This window comes from Stegodyphus dumicola, chromosome 12 (assembly GCF_044657685.1).
Source record: "Stegodyphus dumicola isolate Sdum_Otavi_A_Nest chromosome 12, ASM4465768v1".
Taxonomy (NCBI): domain Eukaryota; kingdom Metazoa; phylum Arthropoda; class Arachnida; order Araneae; family Eresidae; genus Stegodyphus; species Stegodyphus dumicola.
In genome coordinates, this window is record NC_140779.1 from 62,511,934 (window position 1) to 62,539,529 (window position 27,596).

At 30.9% G+C, this 27,596-nt stretch overlaps 1 protein-coding gene across 2 annotated transcripts in view; it reads right to left on the reverse strand.

The window, feature by feature from the left end:
- The window catches only part of LOC118201398 (calpain-7-like), an 88,394-nt gene that overhangs the window by 52,405 nt on the left and 8,393 nt on the right, over window positions 1–27,596 (reverse strand). The window contains exons 3-9 of one of the 2 annotated variants that reach the window (XM_085827768.1): window positions 21,699–21,859; window positions 21,450–21,517; window positions 5,686–5,898; window positions 4,091–4,304; window positions 3,922–4,007; window positions 1,301–1,394; window positions 1,054–1,200 (exon numbers count right to left, since the gene is read on the reverse strand). In XM_085827768.1, the coding sequence (XP_085683894.1) occupies window positions 1,054–1,200; window positions 1,301–1,394; window positions 3,922–4,007; window positions 4,091–4,304; window positions 5,686–5,898; window positions 21,450–21,517; window positions 21,699–21,859 (983 nt within the window). The remainder of the gene's footprint in view (window positions 1–1,053; window positions 1,201–1,300; window positions 1,395–3,921; window positions 4,008–4,090; window positions 4,305–5,685; window positions 5,899–21,449; window positions 21,518–21,698; window positions 21,860–27,596) is intronic. The other variant, XM_085827769.1, reaches the window with a different exon arrangement.

Here is a 27,596-nt window from a genome sequence, read left to right on the forward strand (position 1 = left end):
GAGGAATGGGCACTCTTACCTCAAGATGTGTTGGACAATCTGGTGCTGAGTATGGAGAGACAGTGCGAAGCAACCACTGCAGTAAGGGGAGGGTATATCCCATACTAAGGAACATCCGCTTGTTGTTCTTCCTCTTGTACAGACAATCATTTGTAATGATACTGTGAGTTCAAAAAGCCCTTTTTTTTATTTGATTCCATATTGTATAAATCGTATTCATTTTTGGTCAACTATGCTTTCATCATCATTTAAATACAAAATGCTGTCTCTCATTTCTGAATTTCATGTCTCTCAGATGATTTCTTGTTGAGTTATGGCAAAAAGAATACCTGTTACTCAAGTTTTGCACACCAGTGTAGGTACTAATTTCCTACTATCAATTACTTTATGAATAAACTTTCAAATATGGCTTATAAAACCAATAGAGCTCTGATGACATATTTGAAAGTTGGTTCTTAATATCAGGATTAATTTTTAGTGACTGAAATGAAAGCAATTTAAAATTTAACAAAATTTAGCAAAATGAATACGAGCTCTGATAACATATTTGAAAGTTGGTTCTTAATATCAGGATTTATTTTTAGTGACTGAAATGAAAGCAATTTAAAATTTAACACAGAGCTAAATAATAAATAACCTCGAATGGTTCATTTGAGGTTCAGACTTGGTGCGTGAAGGAGCAGTTGCCCTCGCTCCCTATTTTTTGACTTCGCTGATTTTTTTTTGCGTTTTAGTCTATGTGTTATATGTTTGATCAGATAGTCTGGCTCAGTAAAAGTAGGCGGCCAGTGTAACTCTGATTCAAAATCTGGTTACAACCACGTGCAGTGCTGATAACGACCACATGTTTCTGAGACACTTTTGCCAGTCGTTTATTTTTCTTCTTTTTTCCCCTTTCTATTAATTTCGTTCTCCTGATAAGAAGGGACCTTTAGCTGCCCTTAAAATCAATTATTTCAATATATGTACGCTAAATACAAGGTTGTTACTGTGATTTTAACTTAGGTCTATGTATACTGTTTTATAATTTGAATAAAAAGAAAACATGCTTACTGAATTTGAGCCTGGAAAATCGTAACCACCCATTACTTTCATATAAGCCTTCTCTAAAAGTGATATCCACAGCTCATTACGATTACTTGAATATGAACAAAGGAGATCCCCATGAACACCCATAGGCAAAAAATCATCAATGATTACCTAGAAGATATTATATACCATTCTTACAACATATACACATATATATCTATAGACAATCTTTCAATTACCTTTTTTTATGTTAATTTGCACAGATCTTTACCTTTCTTTGAACACCATTGAAATGCATTTTAATCATATATTTTCCACAAGGGTTATACACAGGATCACCAGCTCTATTTTGAGGATATATGATGCTAAAATAAAAATATAAATGAAAAAAAAAATAAGTATGATGTTGGATACATTTTGCAATTTGGAGATCTTAAGCAAAAATATTTTATTACAAGAGAATTGGCAATTTCAACAAATGGCAATTTCTAGAGATCAAATGTGATAATTTGCCACATAAGATCATAAATGTTTCATCAATTAAGAAAATTTAATTACAGCAAGTTCAATAAATATTCTTTTAAACCTTATAAAATTAAGAAGTCTTAGGATTAAATTTCAACAAATGGCAATTTCTAGAGATCAAATGTGATAATTTGCCACATAAGATCATAAATGTTTCATCAATTAAGAAAATTTAATTACAGCCAGTTCAATAAATATTATTTTAAACCTTATAAAATTAAGACGTCTTAGGATTAAATTTCAATAATTGAACAAAACTTCAGTCAAACATACTTAGAATACCACTTACTTTAATATCTCAATAGCATATTACATACAATTATGAAATAGATTCAGATAAAAACCCAATTGCTTTTAATATACCTTAAAGCACTGTTTAAAAATTTATGATTTGTTAAGCCTCTTTTATCAGTTTAAAAGTTCTACAACTAAAAGATATACATTACATATTGCACCTGTCAAGCATTTTGGGATATGTACGTGTAACAGAAAAGTACAGCATGTACATATGTGCGCATGCATAATGAAAAAGTATCTTTTGTGTGTATGCCATCTGTAAACTATTCTTGTAACTGAAAATTATTTTTACATACACAAAACAAAACTACCAAAATTTTTAACATCATTGTATTACTAGTTATATTAATACTTTAATTTGCAGATCAGAATTGCAGCTTCAGAGCTGAAAGTATAAATAAATGAGGCTGCAGAATTAAAGGGGTTGCACTCATATACAAATTAACATTTTATGAAAAATTAGACATGCAAAAATAAAATACCTAACATTTAAATGGAAGCATCAATTTATACAAAAATACAAGGTAATCAATCACACATAGAACAAATGAAAACCAAAAGACTTCCAAGAGAGGCTTTTCACCTCCTTTAAAAAGGAATATTGCATTGAAGCAATCTACAAGAAGCTGAATAAACACCTCTTATGATAAAAAGAGGTTAATGCATAATGCTTGATAATACTGATGATTGTTTTAATTCTAGTCTTTAAGTCTCTTTGCCTATTCTACTTATCCAAAACTAATTAAATTGATTAAGATTAATTCTGGTACTCAGGAAAACAATGAAATTGACATACTGATATCAATTACAATTGAATCAGCAAGATATTAACAATATAGTGAAAACAACCATGATTACCCAGCAACATTTTAGGGTACGCATTATCAATTGACTTCTAGAAAATAGAATATCCAAGTAATAATAAATGAAAATAAAATGTACCTGTGTCATTAATATACTCAAGTAAATAATATGTAGTCACAGTACTTATTACCATTTAAACCCAGTATAAACACTAATGATTTATAACATCTTGAGAACATTTTATGATAATTACACAAGTCACCTCATACCATAACAGTTAGTTTAAGGAAATGGCAAAGAAGGCATAGTGAAAAGAACACAATCGAAATAGGAGAATGAGGACATCTGATGAGTAACTGTGACAGTTATTCTGATTGAAAGAGTCATGAAGCACAGTACAGTATAGAAAAGCTAACTACTGTAATACACGTTTGTCCAAATGTGCATAGTAAACAGCAGTTCAGTTTTAGACACACAAGATACTTCACTGACTTTGGCAAGAAACAGATATCAAAACATGCTGGGCTTCAGTGGGAAAATATATTTCAACTGGGAAATGTGTTGATAGCATAAGTTTTGAGTCCGACACTAGTAAACAGAAAAATTACTGTAGTTGATACACACATTAAGAACAGAAGGCAAGTAACACTGCAACAACTGTGTAATACACTGGAAGACAGGAACCCACACTGCACTGACACTATGTATTTATCAATCACTGCCCATAAAATTACTGACCGAGTGCAATATGGGTTCTGAAAATGTTTTTATTTATTTAAGCAAACGAATTACTGTAAAGAATTTCCTTGTTATATAACCCTCATGTTTCCAAGAAAGAAAGAAGACAAATAAATATGATTTTTGATAATCCATATGAATTTCTTCAAAAAAAATTTCAAATAATATAATAATTTTCAAGGTAGAATTCTTCAATTCTCCAGGACTTACTACACAAATGAAGCCCGGTTTAAAAAATTACATTAAATACAAAAGAAATTAAAACTTGAAATATTATGAAAGGAAAAGCTGAGTTATATCAAAGCCAATTAGTTGAAAACTCTAGTTTTCTAGTAACTATTTCATGAAAATTATCTTAAAATAAAATCTAAAAATTTAGTTTATTTAGTTGTAAGTTAGCTAGAGGAAATCAGATAGTAAAATTTTAAATGTTATCCAATTTCCTTTAAAAAAAGAATTGAATAAAAGTAATAAAAAGATTCAAGCATCTGTAAAAGCAGCAAAGGCATTGCAATAATCAAAATTTACCTAGTAATTATTTTCTTCTTGAATCTTTTCTCATAAAGGGCACTTACAGCTAATGAAGCAACAAATGAACAATCGGATACTATTGTCTGCAGAAGAGAAACAACAACAACAATGCATTTGATAAATAAAACAGCACAAAATTGCATGAAAATATATTGTAAGAACAAACCTGTCTTAAGCTGAAACAATCTATTAGTTCAATAACAACAGGTCTTGATGTAAAATCCTCTGGACGAACCCAGGCTTTAAAGACAGCTTTCTGTTTTGGACTTAATGTAAGTTTACCATCTCTGTCAGAGAATGGCAATGGATATGCAAATCGTTCTTTTAAATCAATAGGCATGAAAGGCACATATTCTCTGCCATTGACAATAGATGTAACTCTAACAAAAATAAATAAATAAATATTACCAATAACAATAAAATATATTAAAAAAGCATGTCACAAAAAATTATGCCATATAACTTGGCACTCAAATTAACAAATACTTTAGCAATATTCTTTTCAGAGTTCAAGAAATTTCTAAATAATTGAAATAACTCAATAACATTTTTAGCCAAATATGCACAAAAGTCTCCGATATTTCAAAATCAAAATTTATATATTTAGTTATTACATTTCATCTAAAATATCAGAAGATACCACTCCATTAAATTGTTGATTAGCATTATTGCATTTATTTCGATGATTTTATAGTAATAAATAAATAATTAAATTTATTTTAATTTAGATTACCTGAGAATTTAAACTTATTTGATCACTGAAGTGAAACTAAAAACTCAGCCCTTTCTGATTACTTGTATCTCCAATGAAAAGTCACGAAAAAGTATTCATTGGTAAAAGCAATATATAACTAGTAAAATAGTTAGCTGACAATCTACCATGTTGTCAAAATGTATTTATATAGCAATTAAGGCATGCATGTAGCATATGTCTGGTAAGCGAATTTGCATTTTTGAAATTCACCTGCCACTTTTCTGATGAGAGTTTCATTTTGCATCAAATGTGTTTTTTCCTAATGAATCGTAATGGGATTGTGAACTTTGCCAGCTGATGAAAAAAAAAAAAAAAAGCATTGCATTTTTTGCAAACATATGGTGTTTTGTCCAATAATAGAGAATGCAAAAATTTACATTTAATGAAGTTGTACTTTTTAAATAACTGAATTTTACTGATATGCAATTTGAAAGTTAGAATGTGAGTTGGAAACTGGTTTGAAGATAACCATATTTCATTAGCAACAGCTATTTTTCTTATTTATTGTTAGCCGATGCACAGCGCCTAGTTGAGTGTAATACCAAAATTAAGCAATTCTTTGATTCTTTTTTTTTAGTGAAAAGAAATCGCTTATAAATGAGAAGAACAATAGCACAAAAAATTATTGAATTCCTCTCAAAAAAGTAATAGTTTTATTACCAAAGTTTCTTGCTTTTTAAATTTTACTAATTGAATGATCTTTTAAGGAATTCAAAGTGCAATGCCATTTTGAAAACGGCTCTTGTCACTAGTGCATTAACTTGGTGAAAAATCAGTTGCCATTTGTTAGTAAATGCTCTCCAATGTGTTTGGGACATTTTGGTGGGAGTTGAATAATTACAAAGTAACAAAACTACTTTTGCATTTCTACGACTTCAGATGTAAGAAAAAAACTGAACTTTTTAAGGGTCATGATATATTATTAGATTTTTCAACATTGACTTTTATTTAATTTTTAATTAAATTAGCAATTAAAAATGCCATTTAAAAATAAATAAACATATTACTGTAAGACAGCTATTTCTTCTTTACTGTAGGTTCCCTTCCCAGATACTTGTTGCAGAGGTATAGGAGAACTAGCTCTTTTATTTACTAATACCTGATTCTGATTAGACTTTTCAGAGATATTCAGACTGGACAGACTTGGAGGTGAAACAGCAGATGGTGAAGGAACATTCTGCTGAGTTGTAGCAGCTCTTTTCTTTTTTAATGCTTCAGCCCTAACAAAAAAGGCATTTGTTTAAACAGATTACCTTCTTGAGCACTAATGACTTAATATCAATTTAAACAGCTTACTTTCACTATCACAAATTAGCTTTCAGTTAAATAAGTTCTTTTCTGCTAAACAAACATGACTGGCACTTTTTTGTTTTGGTATATTTCCTTAGCATTGATTTGGTTTGGTTTCTTTCCTAGTGATAATTGCTTTTATATTCATCATTAGTGCAACTATAATTTTTGCCTAATCATAGTTGCTGTTCTTTGTACTACAATGGATTTTTGTGATTTGGCAAAACAGAGAAAAATGTCATGGACACAGCTATTATTTTTTTCTGACTGCTGAAACAGACATAAATGCTTGATTTGCAAGCTGCCTGATATGAACATTTCACAGTAAAACATTCTTATAATTTCATTAACATAGGCACTAGATGTCATATTCAACTTGTTGGGTGCTTACGGGTTAGAACAAAATGATGCAATAAATGGCAAAAACGGACTCACCCATCATTTGGACTATGTTTTTGTTGTTCCTGCCAATCTCATTTGCCTAACAAAGACTAGTATAAACTCGCAGCATTCATTGTGGCAAGGTGTCAAATGCACCTGTCATTGGCAAGCCTTAAACACTATATAAATGATAGCCCAACTTTAGCTCAGTTCCGTCCCAAATTTTGTGAGAGGATATAGGTCTGCGGCTCTCCTACCCCTCCTCCTATACCACCAAGCTCTCGAATAGACTTTCAGCTCACTGCATATTTAGAGTACCCATATGCCACAGAGACATTATACATTTACCATGCTTTCACCAGGATTTCAACCCGGGCCCTTCAGTATGGCACTCAGAGTCACTACCCCAGTTGGGCTGCGGACTCTTACTGAATTCATGTAACCTGCATATTCCAAAGGCAAAATTTTCTTTTATGCTAAATGCCATTTTTCCCTTTTATGTGCTATGTTTATTCTTATATCATACTTTTTAGATAATGTTTATTATTTTTCTTATTGAAATTTTCCATATTTTATTAAATCATTTAAAAAAACACAATACAACTAATGATTTCTGCACTTGTTTTTAATTCCATGATTCTTTTTTGGAAGGAGATTTCAGGAATGAAATCAGTAGAATTTTTTGGGGGGAAGGGAGATTATCAATAGAAATTCGGTGAATAGGGAAGAAAACATGAAAAACATAAGACAAAAGTTTGGAAGAGGGAATGTTCTGCATCTAATCAAAAGTGGGAGGAAAGGAATAACTCTAAATACCTCAATAACGCATGACATGTTTTTCATGGAAGAAAGAGTATTGAATTTATATATCACGGTAGCACATGCAAATCTTTAATTATGCTATAAATACAGGTGCGTGGTGAGGAGGTGACCTAAAATCCAGATCTCTAAGTTCACCAGCAGACTTTCTTTTTTTTTAATACTTTACACTTTCACATTTGATATTTTTGCATAATCAAACACGTGAAGGGCACCAATTCTTAATTTCCCTTTGGCACTAACATCAACCTGGTGAATCATTATTATCTTTTGTTTTCATAACAGCATAACTATCAACACACTTCATTTTAAGAAATAACTCGTGTAGCAATGTCCAAACAATTTTTTTTTTTTTTTTTTTTTTTTTTTTTTTTTTTAATATTAGCAATTGAATACGAAAGAGTAGGTCTCATCAGAGTCTCTTTTCTTATACACGAGTATTACACTCAGTGAAATGTATTATTGTGATGATAACACTTAATAAATTTTTTTCTTTCTTGAAAATAACAGAATATTATAAATGTGAAAGAATACTTGATTGTGAATTTATTTTAAAACGCTTGTTGATTCAGTTTTAAGAATCTATGTACGAGAAAACTTATTCAAGCAAACAAAACAAGCACACTGGCATTTACACACGTATATGTAAAGATAAATGAGAAGTTTTATACAGAGAATATTAACTTTTGGAAACTTCAAGTATATTTTCAAAGCATAATGAAAACTCCTCTCTGACTAATAAATGTCTAAAGTGTTCCAATGTTAAGAAACCCAAACACTGCTAGTTTGTTTTGGATTTGGTTTTTGGCAAATTGGTTGATTCTTTTCCAATGCATAGTTTGAATATGGATTAATTTCCATAGAATGTTTTTCATTAAATGATTTCTACTCAGCTTTTATGCAATTAATAACCAAACAAATTTTCTATCAATATCTGCATGTCGAAGTTTTATTTTCTATAAAATTTCTTTATAAAACTACTATAAAATACAGGGTTTGATGTTTAATAACTCATAAAATAATGAAGATATAAACAAATTATGGTATTTATTGATGGACTAACTTATATATTTTCCTTTTTAGGTTTGAATATCTTTACTTTTGTAAATATCATCTGCGCATGTGGTTAATTTCAGATAATTTCATTTTCCAGTCTAAATATCTGTACGTTTCTAAATATCATCTGCTTATTAATTGCATTTTTCTATCTTTTGGTTTTGGCAACTATTGCAATGTTATCAACTTTTTCCTTTGGGGATTTGTAAAGGACAACGTTTACAGGAGGAGAGTGTCGAACATTAATGACCTAAAAGCCAGAATTACAACCGCAATAGCCTCTGTGGATACCGGTACCTGGCGTCAAATTCAATATCGACTTGATATTCTCTGTGCGACGACGGGGGCACATGTGGAAGTTCATTGACAAGGGTCATGAAACTTTTTGAGTCTATCTAACCATTTAGGCTATTAATTTTAATCTATATTATTTTATGAGTTATTAAACATCAAAATGGGTGCGGGACTTTATAAACACCCTGTATGTTCAACAGTTCTTTTTCCCTATTAATTTGTATGATACAATATCTAATACAGATATTTTATTAATATAAATTGATACTATTAGCACATTTTTCAGTATTATTCCATCAGCTTACATTAATCTTCTCTCTTTTTATAAAATGAAGAATTACAGTTAAAAAAACTATGGTAAAATAGAGCTGTGTCACTTTCTGATTATCCACATCTCACTCTCAACATGTAGAATTCTCATGCTTTTGACTCATTTCGGAGCATATCCACTCAGGGCTAAAGGGCTGATTCTTTGGCTTCAGGCACCTGAAACCGAAAGTACAGGCGTAGCTGGGTTCGCCTGCTAATTTTTTGCTTTGAGAGTGCCTTATTCGGCATTCAATTTCATGAAGTATTTGCTTGAAAATCAAAAATCTTTGAAGAATCGTATAGTAGACAATATAAGTCAAGATTTTTAGGTCATGAAATTGTATGTATTTAAACTAGTGATAAAGCTACGGCATACTGAATTATAGTACACATAAAAAATAAGCTTAATTTTTAAGATGAAATAGATGTTAAAAATTGTTAATTTTTTTTAAATAATTGTTTAAATATGTGTAAACAGTAATCTATTTCTTCATTTATGAAGAACTTATCTTTTTCTTTTGCGTTAAAAATATAAATATTTGCCCAAATAATGCTTTTGTAAATAATTTCTATAATGGGAATATAAAATAAAAATATTCAAGCACATTTTCAGAATATATGCTAGAAATGCCTTTTTCATCTACTTGATTAAAAAATACCTTGTCCTAATAATAGATTCCATAATATATTAAATCGAAAGAAACTTCGCTTTTACTTTTATGTTTCAATTAGCACTTGGAACAAGTTAATCAGATTTTGTGTTATCTTTTGCAATGACTATTATAAAAGCAGTATTATGGATCATCAGCATTATTACGCAGATATTATTTGGCAAATACCAGTTTAAATATATTCATGCACATATTCTTATATATTAAAAATATATATTCTGATAATAATGTATTTTTACGCAGAATTTGATTCATTCCATTTTCCTAATATTAAATTTCTATTCCTTTAAACTTTTTTCCCTTTTAGCCCAAAGGGACATTAGCTCACCAGAGATATTAGTCTCGAAATGGCATTTTGCTCGAATCATTATAAAAGGCTGTATCACTTTTCAAATTGTTGCCTGCCACCAAATATCAACGTCTCATATTATGTTTAAAGATAGTAAATAATGACAAATCTGCATGAATGTATGTATGTTTCTCGCATTGTGAAAAAATAACCATACCTAGAACCATCAAATTTTAAGTCTTTCACCAGAATATGGGAACCTGGAAGTCCAAATCTTGAATTTGTTTTACTATCTATTTCCTACTTTTAAACTTTAATGAATTTTTTATTAAGAAACTCCATGATTTCAAAGCCAGCAGCGGCAACACACTGTATAGAATAAAATATTTCTATCTGCAGCACATAAGGTCTATCATAAATTTTGAAGACATGCAGTTTTTATTTATTTTTAGCCCAAATACTCTTGAAATGTGTATGCATGTGTAAATGGGGGGGGGCGGAGAAAACCCGCCCTCTTGGGTCTAGTATAAAATTAAAAAAAAAAAAAAAAACTGAAAGAATAATTTTTAATGCTGCTTTCTCTCAGTGTGCTTTAAAAAAATGTTTTCTCAGAGCCTGTAATTACTCACATTGTTTTGGAGGTTTTAATGATTACAACATTGCATACTAATTTTGTAATCACTCAGTTCCTCATGGCTATTGCTGTTATCATTTCCAAGTTCCAGATATGCCTTTATAGAACTTGAATTCCGACTTCCATCAAACACATTTTATATTTTTTTTTTCTTTTCTGTTGCCTTTGCTGCTTGATGTTGTTGGTATGCAAATAGTGATGGACTGTTGTCAATAGCACGATAAACAATGTGATCTGGACACACTGCAAAGGAGTTAATTGTGCAGCTCGTTTTTCTTTTCTCACTCCTTCAGAAAAGAACAGTGATATGACACTCTCTATTATGTAACTATCTTTCGATATTTATTTGGAATAGTAACAAATCTTAGTCTATTTCCATGTATCAATAAAATGTATTTGTTATCTTTCAATTTCCGTCTACAACCTCCTTTTTTGGATTAAGTTGATTAGCTATGATCTCGCTGATGCTGCGCTGGATACAAGGTAAGAGGAATCATCTTACTCTCTACTTTTATTAATTTGTTGTGAAATAGCGAGGCTACATAAATGTTTTACAACAGATGTATTCTGATAACTAACCAAGTCAGATATATTAACAGTTTGGATATAAATTTTTTGTCGTTAATCCTAACAACCTATTTTTATATCATTCCCATAATCAGATTCATTGAAGTGACTCTTGCATATTCTAGCATTAGAGTCGTAGCTAGGGTTTTCAGCACCCAGGGACAACTGAAGATTTTGCGCCCCCTACTGCTTGCCAAGGATAGAAAACATTTAATTCTAAAATGTCGTAAAATCAGTTTGGCGCCCTTTGGATTCTGCGCTTGGGGACAGATGCTCCCCTCTAGCTACGCCCCTGTCTAGCATTCCTTGTGTCAACAATATCTACTGCTCTTTGACATCTGTGCAGCTATTCTTTCATCAACTGAATGCTTCTATGTGAAAAATGATGAAATATCATGTTTGTTTTATGATACATAAGTACTCCAGGTAGCAATGACACACAGCATGATTTCTCAATATTTTCCCATTACAAACATTTTCTAAATATAATTTCAATTTAAAAATATCCTCAGTTATACTTTTCAAGTGAAATGAATCTAAGAACGAAGAGATCTTAACTTTCACACTATGGAGCTCTGGTCAGTGGGCGAGGTGACAAATCCAGTGACGTCATGCTCCCCAAGAGGGTTTGTGTCCATCGTTTCCCTCAAAGGGAGGACACAGCTCTTCTCTTTCCTTAGCTACTACAATAGTCAGCCACTCAAGCATATCAATCTATGTTTCTGAGTACACATGGCATAGTTAACTTCATCATAGTACATATGGTATATTTAGCTATCATAAGGAATACGATGGCTATAAAAATGTAAATATTGGCCATGTAAAGTTTTAGTTTTTTCACTACATTTCTAATTTTTTATAAAATGCTTCTTTTTAATATTTATGAATAGAAAAGTACTTATGAAACTTGGAGATGGCCAAACAAATGTTTTTCACTGTCACAAATGAGTTGCTGACTTTTCATAGGGTGGGGGTGGATAATTAGTAATATTAAAAATAAATATTTAACAATATCGAGACAGAACATGAAAAAGCAAAGCATAAAATTAGACAAAGCAGCAAACCTTGTGTTTTATGTAGATTTTAGTCAAGACTATTGATTTCGAAGGCAAACAGATACAAGTCCCTCTTCACCAGGAGCAGATTTCTTTGCTCCTTATCAAAAGGAACCTATACGTATTTCCTCTAAAAAATGATAGTCTTAACTAAAATCTATGACAAACACAATGTTATTGCTTTGCCTAATTTTATGCAAACATAGTATGCTGAAGAATATTCTGTAATGAAGATGAAATCTGACACTAAGATTTTGAGATGTCTTGATAAGATTTTGCAGTCATCATGTTTTAGTTTTGGTGTACTAGATAAAAGGAACACAGTTATAGTTGAACTGACACATTGTACACAATTATAATTCAAGTTAAAAATTTAATCTTTGTATCCTTTTCTCTCATGGGCTGTTGTCTATGAAAATTAAGTGTATTACTAAATTATTAGTGATTTCTTTGCTCCTGATGAACAGGAACCTGTGCCTGTTTGACCTCGAAATTGATAGTCTTGATTAAAATCTATGCCAAACTTGTTGCTTTGCTTAATTTTGTGTTTTAATATACTCTATTTACTTTATGATATTATGGCATATGTTAATGTCTAGTTATCGGTTTCTATTTAAGACAATGGCACACCAGCGGCCAAGCGGTAAAGTCGCTGAACACTGGTAGTTCGGTCCAAGGTTCGAACCCCGCGAACGAGCTGGCTGCATTTGCGTCTTTATGGTTTTCCTCATGTATAACGTGTATACGAGCCAGTTTCCCTTAGAAAGTCCTCCACGAAGGCATCCCTCAACTTAGGCAGATAGCCCTCAAGGCTTTAATTAAATAACCTAACCTATTTAAGACAATGCAAGAAATAAACTATTGCAAGTGTTAACTAAGTTTCATTTAATGTTGTAATAACTATTTAATTAAACTTAGAAATCTGAAAATTTTGAAACGTTATTGATTTATGCAGCATTTTGGTTCCTTTATGCAATATTGATGAACCAGCTATTTATAATACCTATGTATTTTTTAAGATTGCTTCTATTATTATTATTATCTTTGGATGATTTCATTAATTTTTTTTATTCTTTGAACGTCATCTGCAGAAAACTGTAAGTAAATATTTTCATCTGGCATTATTATTTAAAGATATATTTAAAAAACATCCGGAAGGTTTCAAGATTTTAATGGCATCCCAAAAGGTTTATTAAGAACTTCGCTGTTCTCGCTGAGTTCACAGTCTACCAGTCTGCTGTTATACTAAAGCCTATTAAACTTTTTCTTTTTTTTCTGTCTCTTTAGTTTTATTATTACACGTCATTTTTTCCCCCACGCATGCCGTATACATGTAACAGCAAAATTGCAGAAATTTTAAAAGCAGCAAAGTAGTATATGTTTAGAATTCTGGATGCAGTGTTAAATGCTGGCATACATATTTCTGTTTTTTTTTTTTTTTTTTTTTTTTTTTTTTTTTTAGTCCAAAGGGGCAATTTGTTCAAAAGGACTACTAATTTCCTTTAACCATTTTGCATTGGTTCACTAAAAGTGTTGTTTCACTTTTCAAATTGTTGCCACCAAATATTATCGCCCTGTATTATATTTAAAGAAATTAAATAATGAAGAATCTGCATAAATGTATGTATGTTTCTCGCACTGTGATAAAACAATGGTACCTAGAGCCATCAAATTTTGAATATTGAATGCTTCCACCCAAATATAGGCATCTAAGAGCTCCAATTTGAAATTTGTTTTATTATCAATTTCATATTTTGTAAAACCTTAATGAATTTTTGCTTAACAAACTCAAGGATTTCAAAGCGAACAATGGCCATATTGTACAGAAAAAACATTTTTATCTCCAGGACACGAGACTGTGTATCAGAAATTCTAAAGATATGCTCATTTTAAAATTATTTTGTGATATTGCTCTTGAATTGAATTTTATAGTTTAAGTGTGAAGAATATCAAATTTAATATATAAAGGTAACCCACAAAATGAAAAAAAAAAAAAAAAAAAAAAAAAAAAGACCCTTTGGACATAACTTAAAATCTGAAACCTTTCAGATTCCCCCCCCCAGTCTTTTCTCAGTCTGTCAAATCAATGTACAGTTTTCTTATTATGATGGCTTTAAAAAACTTTTTTTTTTGTCTTTTATTATTAGCATTTTGTGTTTGTTTACTTTATTTATTGAATATCACATTTTTGGTACTTACGCCATATAAAATTAGATTCAACAGCAAAATCATGAAATATTTAAAAGCAGCAATCTTCAGAATTTCCGACAGATAGTCTTGTGAGATGGAGATAAAAATGTTTTATTCCAAATTTTGTATATAGGACTGCTATAGCATGTAGATGTGCACCTCGTATTCTGGTTGCAATCGGCCGCACCAAAAGTATATAAATAAGATAATTAAAGAAAGGAGAACAAACTAAAAAAGACCTTTGTGGTCAAGAACTTTGCACACTGAGCTGCAAAATTTAGAAAACAAGTTAAAAGAAAATTCTTAGAGCTTATGCTAAGAAGTAGCTTAGATAAAAAGTTATGCTAAAAGTAGTTAAAAAGTAGCTACTATGGTTCTGGTGACAAATTTTAACATAAGTAAAATAAAGTGCAATGAAAAGTGTAAACATTAAATAAACAATATTATCACAGAATAGTTACAAATAAAATTCAAATCTAATTGTAAGTAATATGTTAATCAAGGTAAGGCAGACTTTAAACAATAGAATAAAAGTGTGACATAAGACTTAAAAAAAATACAAAAACAAAAAAGCGGTAAATGGTAGATTAGCCCAATTCGAATCTCATTACTGACTCTTCAGGGGAAATATATATATATATATATACACTTTGTTACTTGGGTCAGTGATCTCAGTTTCTTTATTCTTATATGTTTGTAAATTATGTATTTTTTGCTTTAAAAATGATTGAGTTATATTGTTCTTATCTTCAGGTTAAGGTTTTTAATGCCTTACAATTATTAACAATTTAAAAGTTGTTCAAGTGCTACTACGCCTATTAAGTTTTTCCATGGCGGCCATTGCTTTTCACATTTGTAATAGCAGAATAGTAGATTTGTTGCCAATCTAGAGAAAGTAAGCTTTACAATAACAAAGATAAACCCTTCTTTTATTATTGCAAATTAAATCATGCTTCAATTCATTCTGGAATTTATTGGAGGAAATAAGTGTTTAAGATTTACTTCATAATTTTCAATACAGACAGTTTTTATGTTTTGAGTTTTAATGTATTTTTGTCTTGTCGTGAAGTGAGAACTAAATTAATTGAATGAGAAATACTGAATCGTCTGTGAAAAACTTTTTTGTTTTGTTTTATTGTTGTTATTTGCTTAATTTCTTTTATACATCATTTTAGATTTATTATAGTATTTGAATAGAACATGTGGCAACAATTAGATAATTGTTAAGATGATATAAATTTTGTGCATTCTGAGTTAAAAAAATGAATGAAATGTAATGCTGTTAAGTAAACCTAGGGCCAGAGTGTTGCTATGGTATACAAATATAGTGAATTTTTAAGAGTGCATTTATTCTATTGTGGTTTATGCACTATCAATGAAGTAAATTTAATTCAATCCAATAAGTTTAAATGAAATGCAAGAAAAAATGGTATAATTTAATATTCCGTACAAGGAAGTCATGTGGTGCACACATAAGATTTTTTAATTGGTGTCGAAATAACTGGGAGTTATAATAATTAAAAATAGCCCCACCTAGTGAATTAGAAAAGTTAAACAGTAAAACTATTTGAACTTCTTTAACTAAAATTGCAAATAAAATAGGTGACACATTAAAGGGGGACAACACTGATTATGACAATTTGGATGATTTAAAACCAAATCTATCAACTCGATTCTCCCACAGAAAGCATTATAAGTGATTTAGAAGTACTTGAAACAGATATTCTGACAAGCTGAATATCACGAAAAGATTACAAATTCCAAATTGAAACTAGAAAAGTACTTTAAGTGTAAACATGAAAATGAAAGTAAAATTGAAGCACAAGGTGAATCCTCAAGAGTTTCAGAGGAAAGGATAATTACTAACTATCCTACTGTCAAATTGCTGAAATTAAAAATAGAGCCTTTCAATGGCAAATCTGAAAACTGGCAGGGATTTCGGGAAAATTTCAAGGTGCAATTCATAAGAATAAACAATTATCAAAAACTGATAAATTGAACTATTTAAATCATTTTTAAATAATTCTGCATTAAAATGTACACAAGGATAGACATTAATGCAAAATAATTATAATTTAGCTGTTGAATTATTAATAGATCTATTTTGATAAAACCAAAATTATTATACATTCACATGTTAACAAACTGTTAAACTCCTGTGAAATTGTGTTGAACTTTAAGGAATTGAGAAAAATATACTACACAATTACTATTCATGTTCAAAGTCCCACAACAGCCAGAGCAGAACTAAATAATTATGGTGGCATTCTTGTTGCAATTTTAGTAAATTTAATTCCTGAAGATATTGTATTAGTATATAAATAAACATACAGAAAAACACTTTTATTCAGCAAGACAGATGAAGCCAATAAAATGAAAAAATACAGTACAGAAAATATAAGAATTCTAAATGTCTACCAGCAGCAGCAGTATTAAATGCTACAATTAAAAATGCATGATATTTTGTTCTATAGATGAACACAAGATAGATAAATGCCCTAACCTATAAGAGTGAATGGAAAGCTAGTTTATTACATCTTGGATATTGTTTTAATTGTTTAAAAAAAGTCTCATGTTACTAGATTTTGCCATAATCAAATACAGTGCAAGAAGTGAGGTAAAAAAACATAGCCATTATATTTTGAGAAAGGAATAGATATACATCAAATTATTCCATTTCAAGTCAAGAGGGTTGCAACATATATTTACAGCTGTGTATTTACATATACAGCTGTAACTCAGCTGTCTCAGCTAAATTAGAAGGTAAAAATTAAATCTTTATTCGACACTAGTAGTGCAAAAAAGTTTATTGATAAATATCTTTAACATTAATTTGGAAGTCAAACAAAAATCAGGCTTATATTTGCAAATTTTCACAGGACTAGTTTTGATGGCTTTAACCGAACCTTTATCCTCAGCTCCCAAAGTGCAAATGGCACTTTCTGTGGATTAACACTCTGAGCACAATGGCCAGCTTTATACAGTCATGAGATTTTTTGTTAATTGGTATATACTAGCTTATAATTTAAGATATTTTGCTTTCTTACTTTCATTAATAATATAAATATCATTTCATTAAAATAAATATCATTTTATCCTAAGTAACAAATTATATGTTAATGATCCACAGTCTGCAAGATGAAGAATTTGCCTCTGAAATACATTGACAGGTGAAAATCATTGTAGGAGAAGTCGGATTTAACATAAGGAAATTGGAAACAAATACAGTCAAAAGTCTTTAATCCGGACTCCTTGAGAATTCGGCAATTCTGGATTATCGGTTTTTCCAGATTATAGATCATCAGTTTAAATCTGGTAAGATGGCATGCAGAAATTATACAATTAAAAATATGAAATAAAGAGCAATTGTGATCTAAAAAGTATCAAAATTTACAACAACAACAACAACAACAAAAAAAAAAAAAAAGGTTAATATTTATTTGTTTACTTTATTAAACATTTCTTTCAATGCGCACATGTGCAAAGCATACATTACGCATAGTCGACATTAGAAAATTACAACCAAAAACTATTTGATGTGTATTCGTGGTATTTATAATGGCAAGGAAACTGATTTAAACAATATCGGAGTTCATCGAGATGAAACACTACATTTAGTAAGGAATTATAAGCCGAATAAAATAAAAACATCTGCGCTGAAGATGAGGATAGTGCTGACAGATCAACTTCCAGTTCATTGTGTGCTGCAACGTCCCCCCCCCCTCCGCAGAGCAGTGTAGAATCGATAAACAGATTTCGGAATGGTTAGAGAAACAAATCACTCCTCTGTCACTTTCTTCATGCCTTTAGCCATTTTCTGCAGCAATTCCACTACTTTTTGTTTAATGGACATTGAAACATGCTTTTGCTTTGTAGATCCTTTGGCAGCTCCATAATCAGAAATTCTATTTGACATAATCAAAAGTTCAAGGTTACTTTTACAAAACTGCTCTAACAGTCTGCAAAAAATAATAAGCCGGATCCAATTCGAAGATTAAGGAACACCGCAATCTGCAGTATTAACTGAAATAGATAATTAGATAATTTTAGCTTTAGCTTATACTTTCCGTTATGCATTAAACGTGCATGCGTAAATGTATTATGCACATGTGTAAAGGTATTGTGTGCATGCGCAAATGCATTATGCGTTTACGCATGCGCAGAAAGTTTGTAGCTTTGAGGTCTGGATTTATAGATTATTCCGGATTAAAGACTTTTGATTGGATACAGCTCTGTAAGATACTTGGATAGTGTCGGAATTCTGAAGAACACTGTATAAACACTGACAGCGAAAAACTGATGAATACACGAAGAATGGAAATCACTGAAAAGAGATATAAGAACTGTTAGAAAGCTATTTGACCCAATTGGACTTATTTCACAGTTCACATTTAGAGTGAAAATTATACTTCAAGAAATATGGAAGAGAAACCTGAACTGAGATAAACCCTTACCACTAGATTTGGCAAAAGCATATCAAGATTGGAGTGAAGAGCTGCATTACTTGAACAACAATTACAACATTTATTTGAACTAAAAGAAAATGACAAATAAACTAACTGGCGAATTATAGATGCAAGCAAAAGAGTCTATGGAGCTGTTATTTATTTATCTTACAATGAAATATATTTGATAGCTTCAAAATCAAGAGTTGCATGAAATTTCAATATCTAAGTTGCAGCTCTTATAAGAGCTAGATTATTTCAGTACATTTGAAACAACCTGGAACTTCTGAAAGATACTGAATTTAATTTCTGGTTCAATTCAATGATTATTCTTCACTGGATCAAAGGCAATACTCAAAAATTGAAAGTGTTTTAAAAAACAGAGTTGTTGAAGAAATAAGAACTCTTTCTAATTCAGACTGGTGAAATCACTGTTCTGGAATAGAATGAGGATTTGCTGTCTAGAGGAGACAACTTAGTCGCTCTTAAAGAGAAGAATTGTGGTGGAATGGACCATCTTGGATAAGAAAAGATGAAGAACATTGGTTGCAACCGAGCAGAGAAATTTCTGATTTATTTGAAGCTGAGACTGAAATAGAAAATTCTATTACTGTTTTTGTAGGAATTGAATCAAAAACCCTTTTCAATGTATAGAAATTCCAAAAACTTAGTCACGAATCTCAGCATAGATTCAGAGATTTATTTATAAAGATATGAATTCTCACAATAAGAAGAATGGATATTTAACTACAGAAGAACTTCAGCCAGCTGAACTGTACTGGATAAAAAGAATACAGATGAAGTATTGCCCCCAAGAAATATTGGCTTTAACTAAAGGCAGACCATTGGCAACAAAGTCCATCATTAGGCCAATTAATCCTATTTTAAATGAAAGAGGAATAATTTTAATTGGAAGGCGTTTTGAATATGTTAATTTCACATCAAGAAGCACATCCAGTTTTGATGCAAAGTAGTTCTCAGTTGTCTGCTCTTATCATTAAGGACTGCCATGAAAGAGTAAAACATGGAGGTGTAGCAGAAACACTGAATGATCTTAGGAAGAAAGAATGGATTTTAAGACCAGACAAATAATTAAGATTATTATATACTGTATAAATGCATTTCATGGCAGAAATTTGGGGTGAAATTCAGATTGATATGACCCATATTCCTGCACCGCTGCCAGCTGAGATAATATCAAAGCATATTATTTTCAAATGACTTTATTAGATTATTTAGGACCATTATACATTAAAGATCAAGATACAATGAAGACGACCTATGCGCTGTTCTTCACTTGTGCCATGACCAGAGCGATACATTTGGAATTGACTCTTGACTTGACCTCTCAGACATTTCTATAAGCTTTTTGAAAAGTAGTTGGAAGAAGAGACATTTGCAATGTAATCTACAATGATAATGCAAAGATATTCCCCAAAACAAACTGAGAACTGAATCCACTATGAAAAATCATAAAAGGGGAAGAAGTGTAAAATTTATTTGGGAAGTTATCTATCAAATGGAAATTTATCATTGAAAGGGTCACTTGGTGGAGTGGTTTTCGCGAACATGTAGTGAAATCAGTTAAAATGTCTCTGAGAAGAATCTTAAGAAGAACATCTGTTTCATTTTAAGAACTGGAAATTATGTTGATAGAGACAGAGACAATTATCAACCCCAGCCATCTCGCTTATGTTTTCAGTAATCCAAATGAACCAAAACCACTTCACCTGGACATTTTGACTGGACAATGATTACTGACTTTCTCTTGAGCAAGTAAAGGGATTCCTTCCTTTGAATCCCATCTTTTGAAAATGAGAAGATACCAAGAAGATTTACTTAACTGAATTTGGAAAAGATAGAAAGCATCATACCTTCTTCTGGTCAGCTTACCAGTCAACCGGCCCACAGAACTTAAGAGAACACTGTGGTTTTGATAAAAAATGACAATACACCTAGACTCTTACAGTGAACGGGCATTATGATTGAAATACATTCAGGACGTGATGGTTGTGTACGTGCATGCAACGTGAGGCTTTTGAATGGAACTCTTATTAGGATACCTGAACAACTGTTATGTCCTCTGGAACTCTCAAATAATACTTAATGAATGTTTTCCTCTCTTGATGAACTTTCAGCCATGCAGGATATTGAGAACTCTGGTTAATAGATGGTGCTGAAATGCCATACCTGTTTTAAAATTATATTAATGTTACGGATGTAGCTAAGATGTGTATCAGCAAGAGCGTAAAGTTGTCCCTGATTATGTTGTGCAAATGAAGGATTAATATCTAAAATTGGTTCAACTACTGTCTCTGAAGTTCATCAGATCAAGAATCAGGTAAGAACTTCCTATTTTTTTAACTGACTACAGACTAAATTATTTTGTTTCAATCATTATGCCAAGGCATTCCGAAATTATCGTATTAAATTATTTTGTTTCAATCATTACGCCAAGGTATTCCAAAATTATCGTATCTATTTTATATAATTTTATAGCATTAATTATTAATAGCAATAAATCATGCAGTTCTAACAATACAAACATCCAATTAACAACAAGTTTTAGATGTAAACCACTCTGCTTATTACAATATTTCATATTCATAAAAAAGAATATGAATTTTTGAGTTGTTCAGAAATTTGAACTTCAAATAGATTAAATATTTCATTAATCCAATAAACTAAAAGTTTTACATCAATAATATTTCAAATGATATAGGCAAATGCTTTCGTGATAAGAACAAGTAAAATTTTCAGCTGATAAATACCTATCCAAAGAATTTTCAGCCAGTTTTGATAGCTTCACTTGTAAATTTTTATCTTGAGTTAACTTCCTCTTTAGGGAAAAAAGAAAATAAATTATTAAAAAAGAAAGAACATAATAAAGAGTAAAAAGAGACAAGAAAAGAGATTCTAAAAATATAAATTCATCTGTACTTTTGCAGCAAATAAAGCAAAATTTGATTACTTTATCATATAAATAATACCAGCATCTTATATTAAAGATAAAAACTTACAGATTTTAAACATAGTTCAGCAGCCTGTAAGTACAATTCAATAGCTTCTTCTTCATTTCCAGCTTCATCTTCTTCTAAACCTTGCCGAAGCAAAAATTCTGCCCTCTCCAACTGAAGTTTGTGTTCATTTTTTTCAGGTTTTCTTTGAGAAATCTGAATTTCTAGAAAGGGGGTAAAATTGCTTTCATGCTTACAAAAACTTATGAGCACAGAACAAAACATATAATTAACCATACAGTTAAATATACCTCCACATATCTAGCACACACAGTATGCAGTACATAATTTCATTATTGAAAATATAGATACACTGGCTTAGATTCTTGAAATTTACTACAACAAAATTAAATGATTTAAATTAAAGCACAATAATAATGGGAAAATATATCAACATACTAGATTAGTTTCCAAATTTTTAGTAACTAATGCAAATCATTTAAAATTTTTAAATATTTTTTACGTCATGGATTGATTAATAAAGTGAACATGCAAATGCAATTTACCTATCAGAATGGATGTCTCCATAGAGAGCTTTTTAAGATTACATCTGCATTATGAGAGCAAAAAATAAGAAAGGCAAAAGAACAGATTTGACTACCAGGAAGAATTTCATTCATCTGCATTACAGAGAACTTGTAGGAAAATGTAGGCTATTATTTTACCCACATTCATGCTTTGCAAATAAATCATCAAAGTTTTGAAACTTTAGTAACTTGCATATTGGCAAACATTTATTTCACCAATATTATACATTAAGATTATTTAATACTTAAGAGAGGGAAAAAAAGAAAAACTTTTATTTTGTAACACAAAAATCTAAGTTTTCTTTTTTATTGTAAGCTACACAAAAATTGTAGAACATAATATATATTCCTTTTCTGGTGCTAGTATAGTGTGCCATCCATTTAATTTTTTAAAAGTTTTAATACTTATAACTAGTTATATTATTAAGGGTTTCTAAGAATTATATTAATAGTTTTATTAGGTATTTCAAAGTACTGGACCGTTCTACAGGTTCATGGATTTGAAGCAATTGATGACAACATTTGATAAAGAATCAAAATACAATATATTTGCCAGTATTACACAGGAGAGTTAAAAAGACATGCTTACAGTCATCGAAAAACTATGATAAAGATGTTGAAACAACAGCAACATAGCTTTCAGGCTACAATTGGTTTGGTTGCTCTCCAGCTAACCTCTGAATTCACGACACTACTACTGAACTCAAGATACTACTCACGATACACTGCTACAGGCAAGGTAAATATAGCCTGCCTTCGTGAACATTCTTGGGAAAACTAGAATTCGTTCTAGAATGTTCTCGTACTGACTATAGCATATCACCAACTTTGTGCCAAATCCGGCAATCCTACCTTTCCTTGCACTTTTTGGCAACCCAAACCATCTTACTGCAGCTGGGCATTTTATAACAGCATTTATGAAAAGAATAAAACATGGGGCAGTACATATTTTTAAAGCATTTCAGATAATTTATGAAGCCTAAATCTCTACAATATTGTTAAAAGAGTTTTACAAGTTACTTATCTTAAGTGAAAAAATCTGTTGCTGATTTTCTATGAGAACATGGTCTTTTAGGCTGCTATCACATGTCGGTTTGTTTTAGAAGAACAACTGTTTGAAACAATTTTTCTGCTTTGTCACAACAGCCAATCACCATAGATTGCTTTGTGGCTAACACCGGGGAAACTGGTTCTACATTACAAACAAGCTGATAGCATTCGAAGCTGATAGCTGATTGGTTGAAAATGAATAACTTGCAATTTTTTTGGAAAGGAAAGGAAAAGTCACACGTCTTTCTTAAAAAAAAAAAAAAAAAAAAAAAAAAAGACGACGACCAGTGGACTGTGCAATAAACTGGCCCCCACTTTTTAAAGATGGAACTCTATTCTCAGTTCATACCTTTGTTGCAAAAGATCTCCTATCCTTTATTAATAACAGTGTTAACATATTGCACCATTTTTACTGTTATAAACAGATTTTAAAATCTTTTAAAAATTCTGCACTGTCGCTTTAAAGAAGCTCAAGTATGAAACCTACTTCTATGTTCTGAGCTAATTCTTCATTTTATTCACTTCAATTTTTCTGATGAAACCACTGTAATCTATTTAATATATTCAGCTTCATTAACTGACTCTTAACTCCTCGCTTACTGTCACCTACAAAACTATTATTACACTTAGTTATGAGCTGGCTGAAGATGCTCTAGCAATAATGGTTTTTTTTCTGCTTATCTCTACACCTTGAAAAGTGCTCACAAGGCAATGCACTATGCTGCCCAAATAGGCAACTAATAAACGAAATCCAAATCTATTTATGTGGCAACCTATTATGCATGTGCACACACTAGATGGCCATTTTTTCTGGTTAGTGCTTCTTTTTGCACCAAGTACATTTTTTCCTTGTACGGAATCGTAATGAGACTATGGAGTTCGACTAATGGGGGGGGGAAATTGCATTTCTTCAGAAGTGCAGCTTATTGTCCAACAGTACATAATACAAAAATTCCCATTCCACAAAGTTGTACTTCTTAAATGATCAAAATTTGTGCACAAAACCAAATTTATGCAAATGTCTGATTGTTTTTTTATAGCAAAAACAAATCAATGTATGTATGGGAAGAAAGCATGCACAATGGCAAATTTGTGCAATCTCTGATTTTTTTTAAACAAAAACAGATTGCTATGCATGTGGGGAGAACAACGTAGGGCACATAAAGATTTCTTGAAGAAGGCAAATGTTTTTGGATGTTCCTTCATTTTTTAATTTTATTGATTCAATACTCCTTTATGGAATTTTCAGAAGGGCTATTTGCCTTTCAAATGTGGCTTTCGAGTGTTTGAACTTCATAATGAGTAAAAGTTCATCACAATAATAACTTCATTGCAAAAATTTAGTCAATGATGAATTGGCAACTTTTTTAAGAGAGAAGCAGATAATCAGGAAGTAATGAAATAACAATCACAAAAATGTCTGATGACTGAACATTTTTGTGAAGGTTTATTAGAAAATGTGATATTCCCTTTCATGTGAAGGTTTATTAGAAAGGAAGCTTGTAGTGCTATATTGCATAAAATGTAGTGAATTGCAAGAGCAGATTCGTTGGCTGCATCTTCAAATAAAGACTACATAAATTCCATACACACAAAAAAGGGGCAGGATTATTTTTTAGAGAAAGTAAATGGGCTGTCTTATCTTTTCTGTATATATACAAGGCAGTTTCCCTTATAAAGTTCTCCATGAATTCATTCTTCCCCTTAGGCAGATAGCCCTTGTGTGTTTTGCCGTGATCAAATAATAAAATGTAACAATGCAATACAAATGCTAAATTTCTGAAGATTTTACTGCTCTACAAAATTTGCTTTTACACTTTTGAATATTTTTCACTTCCAGATAGTATTAAAGCCATTTGAGACCTTTGGTGAATTGAATAACCCTGCTTCAAACCTAACATGCAGAATGAATAAATGTGGTCTAAAAATGATAGAATAAAACTCAAAAAATTTTAAGATTACTAATTTTTTTAAATACAACAAAATTCTGATAATCTGTGACCACTTAATTTTTGAATCCTATAATCTGTGCTTATTTTTGGAAGTAAGCAAATAAAATTCAGTACATTTTTTCTACACATAGAATTGAAGAAATTAATTTACTTATTACTGAAGTTATTCATCATTTTCTGTGCATAGTAACACTTTCACTTATGGTAAACACAGACTGTGAATCTTAAAATTTTTTTTACCTTAGATAAATCTATCCCTTGGCATACCTATTCCAGTGTCTTTTTAATTTAATTTTGAGTTGCACGGTTAGTTTTATAAGCAGTTTACTAGCCCCAAATTTTTCTGATTGGAGCTTAAATTGCACTGCAGCCCAACACAGCTTAGTTCTGATACTTCTTAGTTCTTAAATGAAATTATAATTCCTGTAGAAGTATAAAGTAAGACAAGGTGCAATATTTTATTTTATTACTAAACCACTTGTTATTTAATTGTTACTTTTTATTTGTTTTATTTCTCTGATGACCTTCTATAGGGCTCCAACATTTTTAATTTTGGAAATTAAGCTTTGTTCCCTATTTCAGATGATGTGCTCTTTTATTTATTTATATTCTGTATGATAAGCACATTTTTACTATCAACTGTACACAGGGATAGAATATTGAAAAAAGCATTTGTACTGACCTTTTTTGGCAGCAATATGGAAAACATGATAAAGAAAAAACAGCTAAAGAACATCAATAAATCCAAAATTTCAATTCTAGCTAGGCTTACTGCACACCTACGATTAGCGCGGACTGTCCCAGTTTTTTCCTGTTTGGGGTTTGAGAATTTCATGAATGGCAAGGACTTTTTATTAAATTTTAGACCCATATGTTCGACATCATGTTTTTAAACATTCTCTTATGGCCATGCATCTCTCAGCCAACTTTGGAGCCAGCGCTGACATCGATTTTGATGGCGGAATGGCTACTGGTCTTGCCACAACTTTTTACTTAGTCATTTGGTGACACAAGAGGGGTAACGTATTTACATTGTTTTCATGTATGAAATAACTCACCTACATGTGTTTAATCATTTTGTAACTCTATTCGAGAAGAAACTTCATAATTTTATACATAGCAATAGTCCCGTAAGCCTGCTTTTGCTAATAAAAGTTTTTTGAATCTGCCATTTAGATATAAATTTAGTCCTTGCTTTTGCAGCAATACTAAAAACCTTCTCGCACTCTGCATTACTATGGAGAATCGTCAGGATGGCCAACATCATTTTAGACAGCTCACTATACTTTAAAATTCAATCAGTAACTTTTCAATCAGTTTTCCAATTAAACTAAAAATTAAGTTAACAAAAAATTAAGTTTTCCAATTAACAATCAGTTTTCCAATTAAACTCCACTGGTTGTCAAACAATGTTGGTTTATAACTTTATCCAAATTTCCTAATTGTAAACTGCAAAACCATGATTGAAATTCATCAGTTGCAACATCATCATCTTTCAAAACTGAAACCTATTAAAAATACATTATATCAGAAAAAGATGCATTTGCTAAAGCAGAAAAATTTGCAACTTTAGCATGTAAAATCACTTCATTGTTGATTAGAAATTTATGTAGTATGTAATCTCTATAGAAGTAGCTTCTGTTGTGGAAATAAAACTTATTTTTGTCTTCCTCTGAAAGTTCTTCCACCACTTTGTTAGTTACCAGACCTTAATCTTTCTTCTGATTTTCTATTTCACTATAAATCACATCATATACAGAATTAGAAGACAAAACAAAGACTGGCTTCACAAACTTTGATAAAATGGCTTTAAAGAGATCATAAATCATTGATTGGAAAACATGAATTAATGGAATTCCACTTTGTAGAACTGTGTTAAGAGCACTGAATGATAGTAAAATGAATTGTACAAAAAAGGGAAAAGCTTTGTTAAAGTCCTAAGATAAAAACATAAATATTCGTTCTTCGGAAGATAAATTTACAGTAATTGGAAAATGTTTTCATTGTTGAGATATTTTTTTCGAGAGAAATTTATATTAGCTTTATGCTTAGATTTTGTAGTACTATTTTGGGAATTGCTAATTAAATTGCTCACTGGTGCAGAAAGTACTTTATTTCTCTCAAACCTATTTTTAACAGTAGAAGAAGTAACTACACCTAGCATTTACTTCTTTAAAAAATGCAAGAAGTGGGTTGCATTGGTTGAGGATTTTAGATAAACATTTCTTTAAACATGGCCAGCCTACATACATGTATCAAAATCTTTCTTTTTTCAGTATAATGCAGTTGTGGAATTGTTCCAATTTTCCCTTCCTTTTAGAACTCCTTTCAAGATAATAATAAAATATCAACAATGTGCTCATCCATGCTTA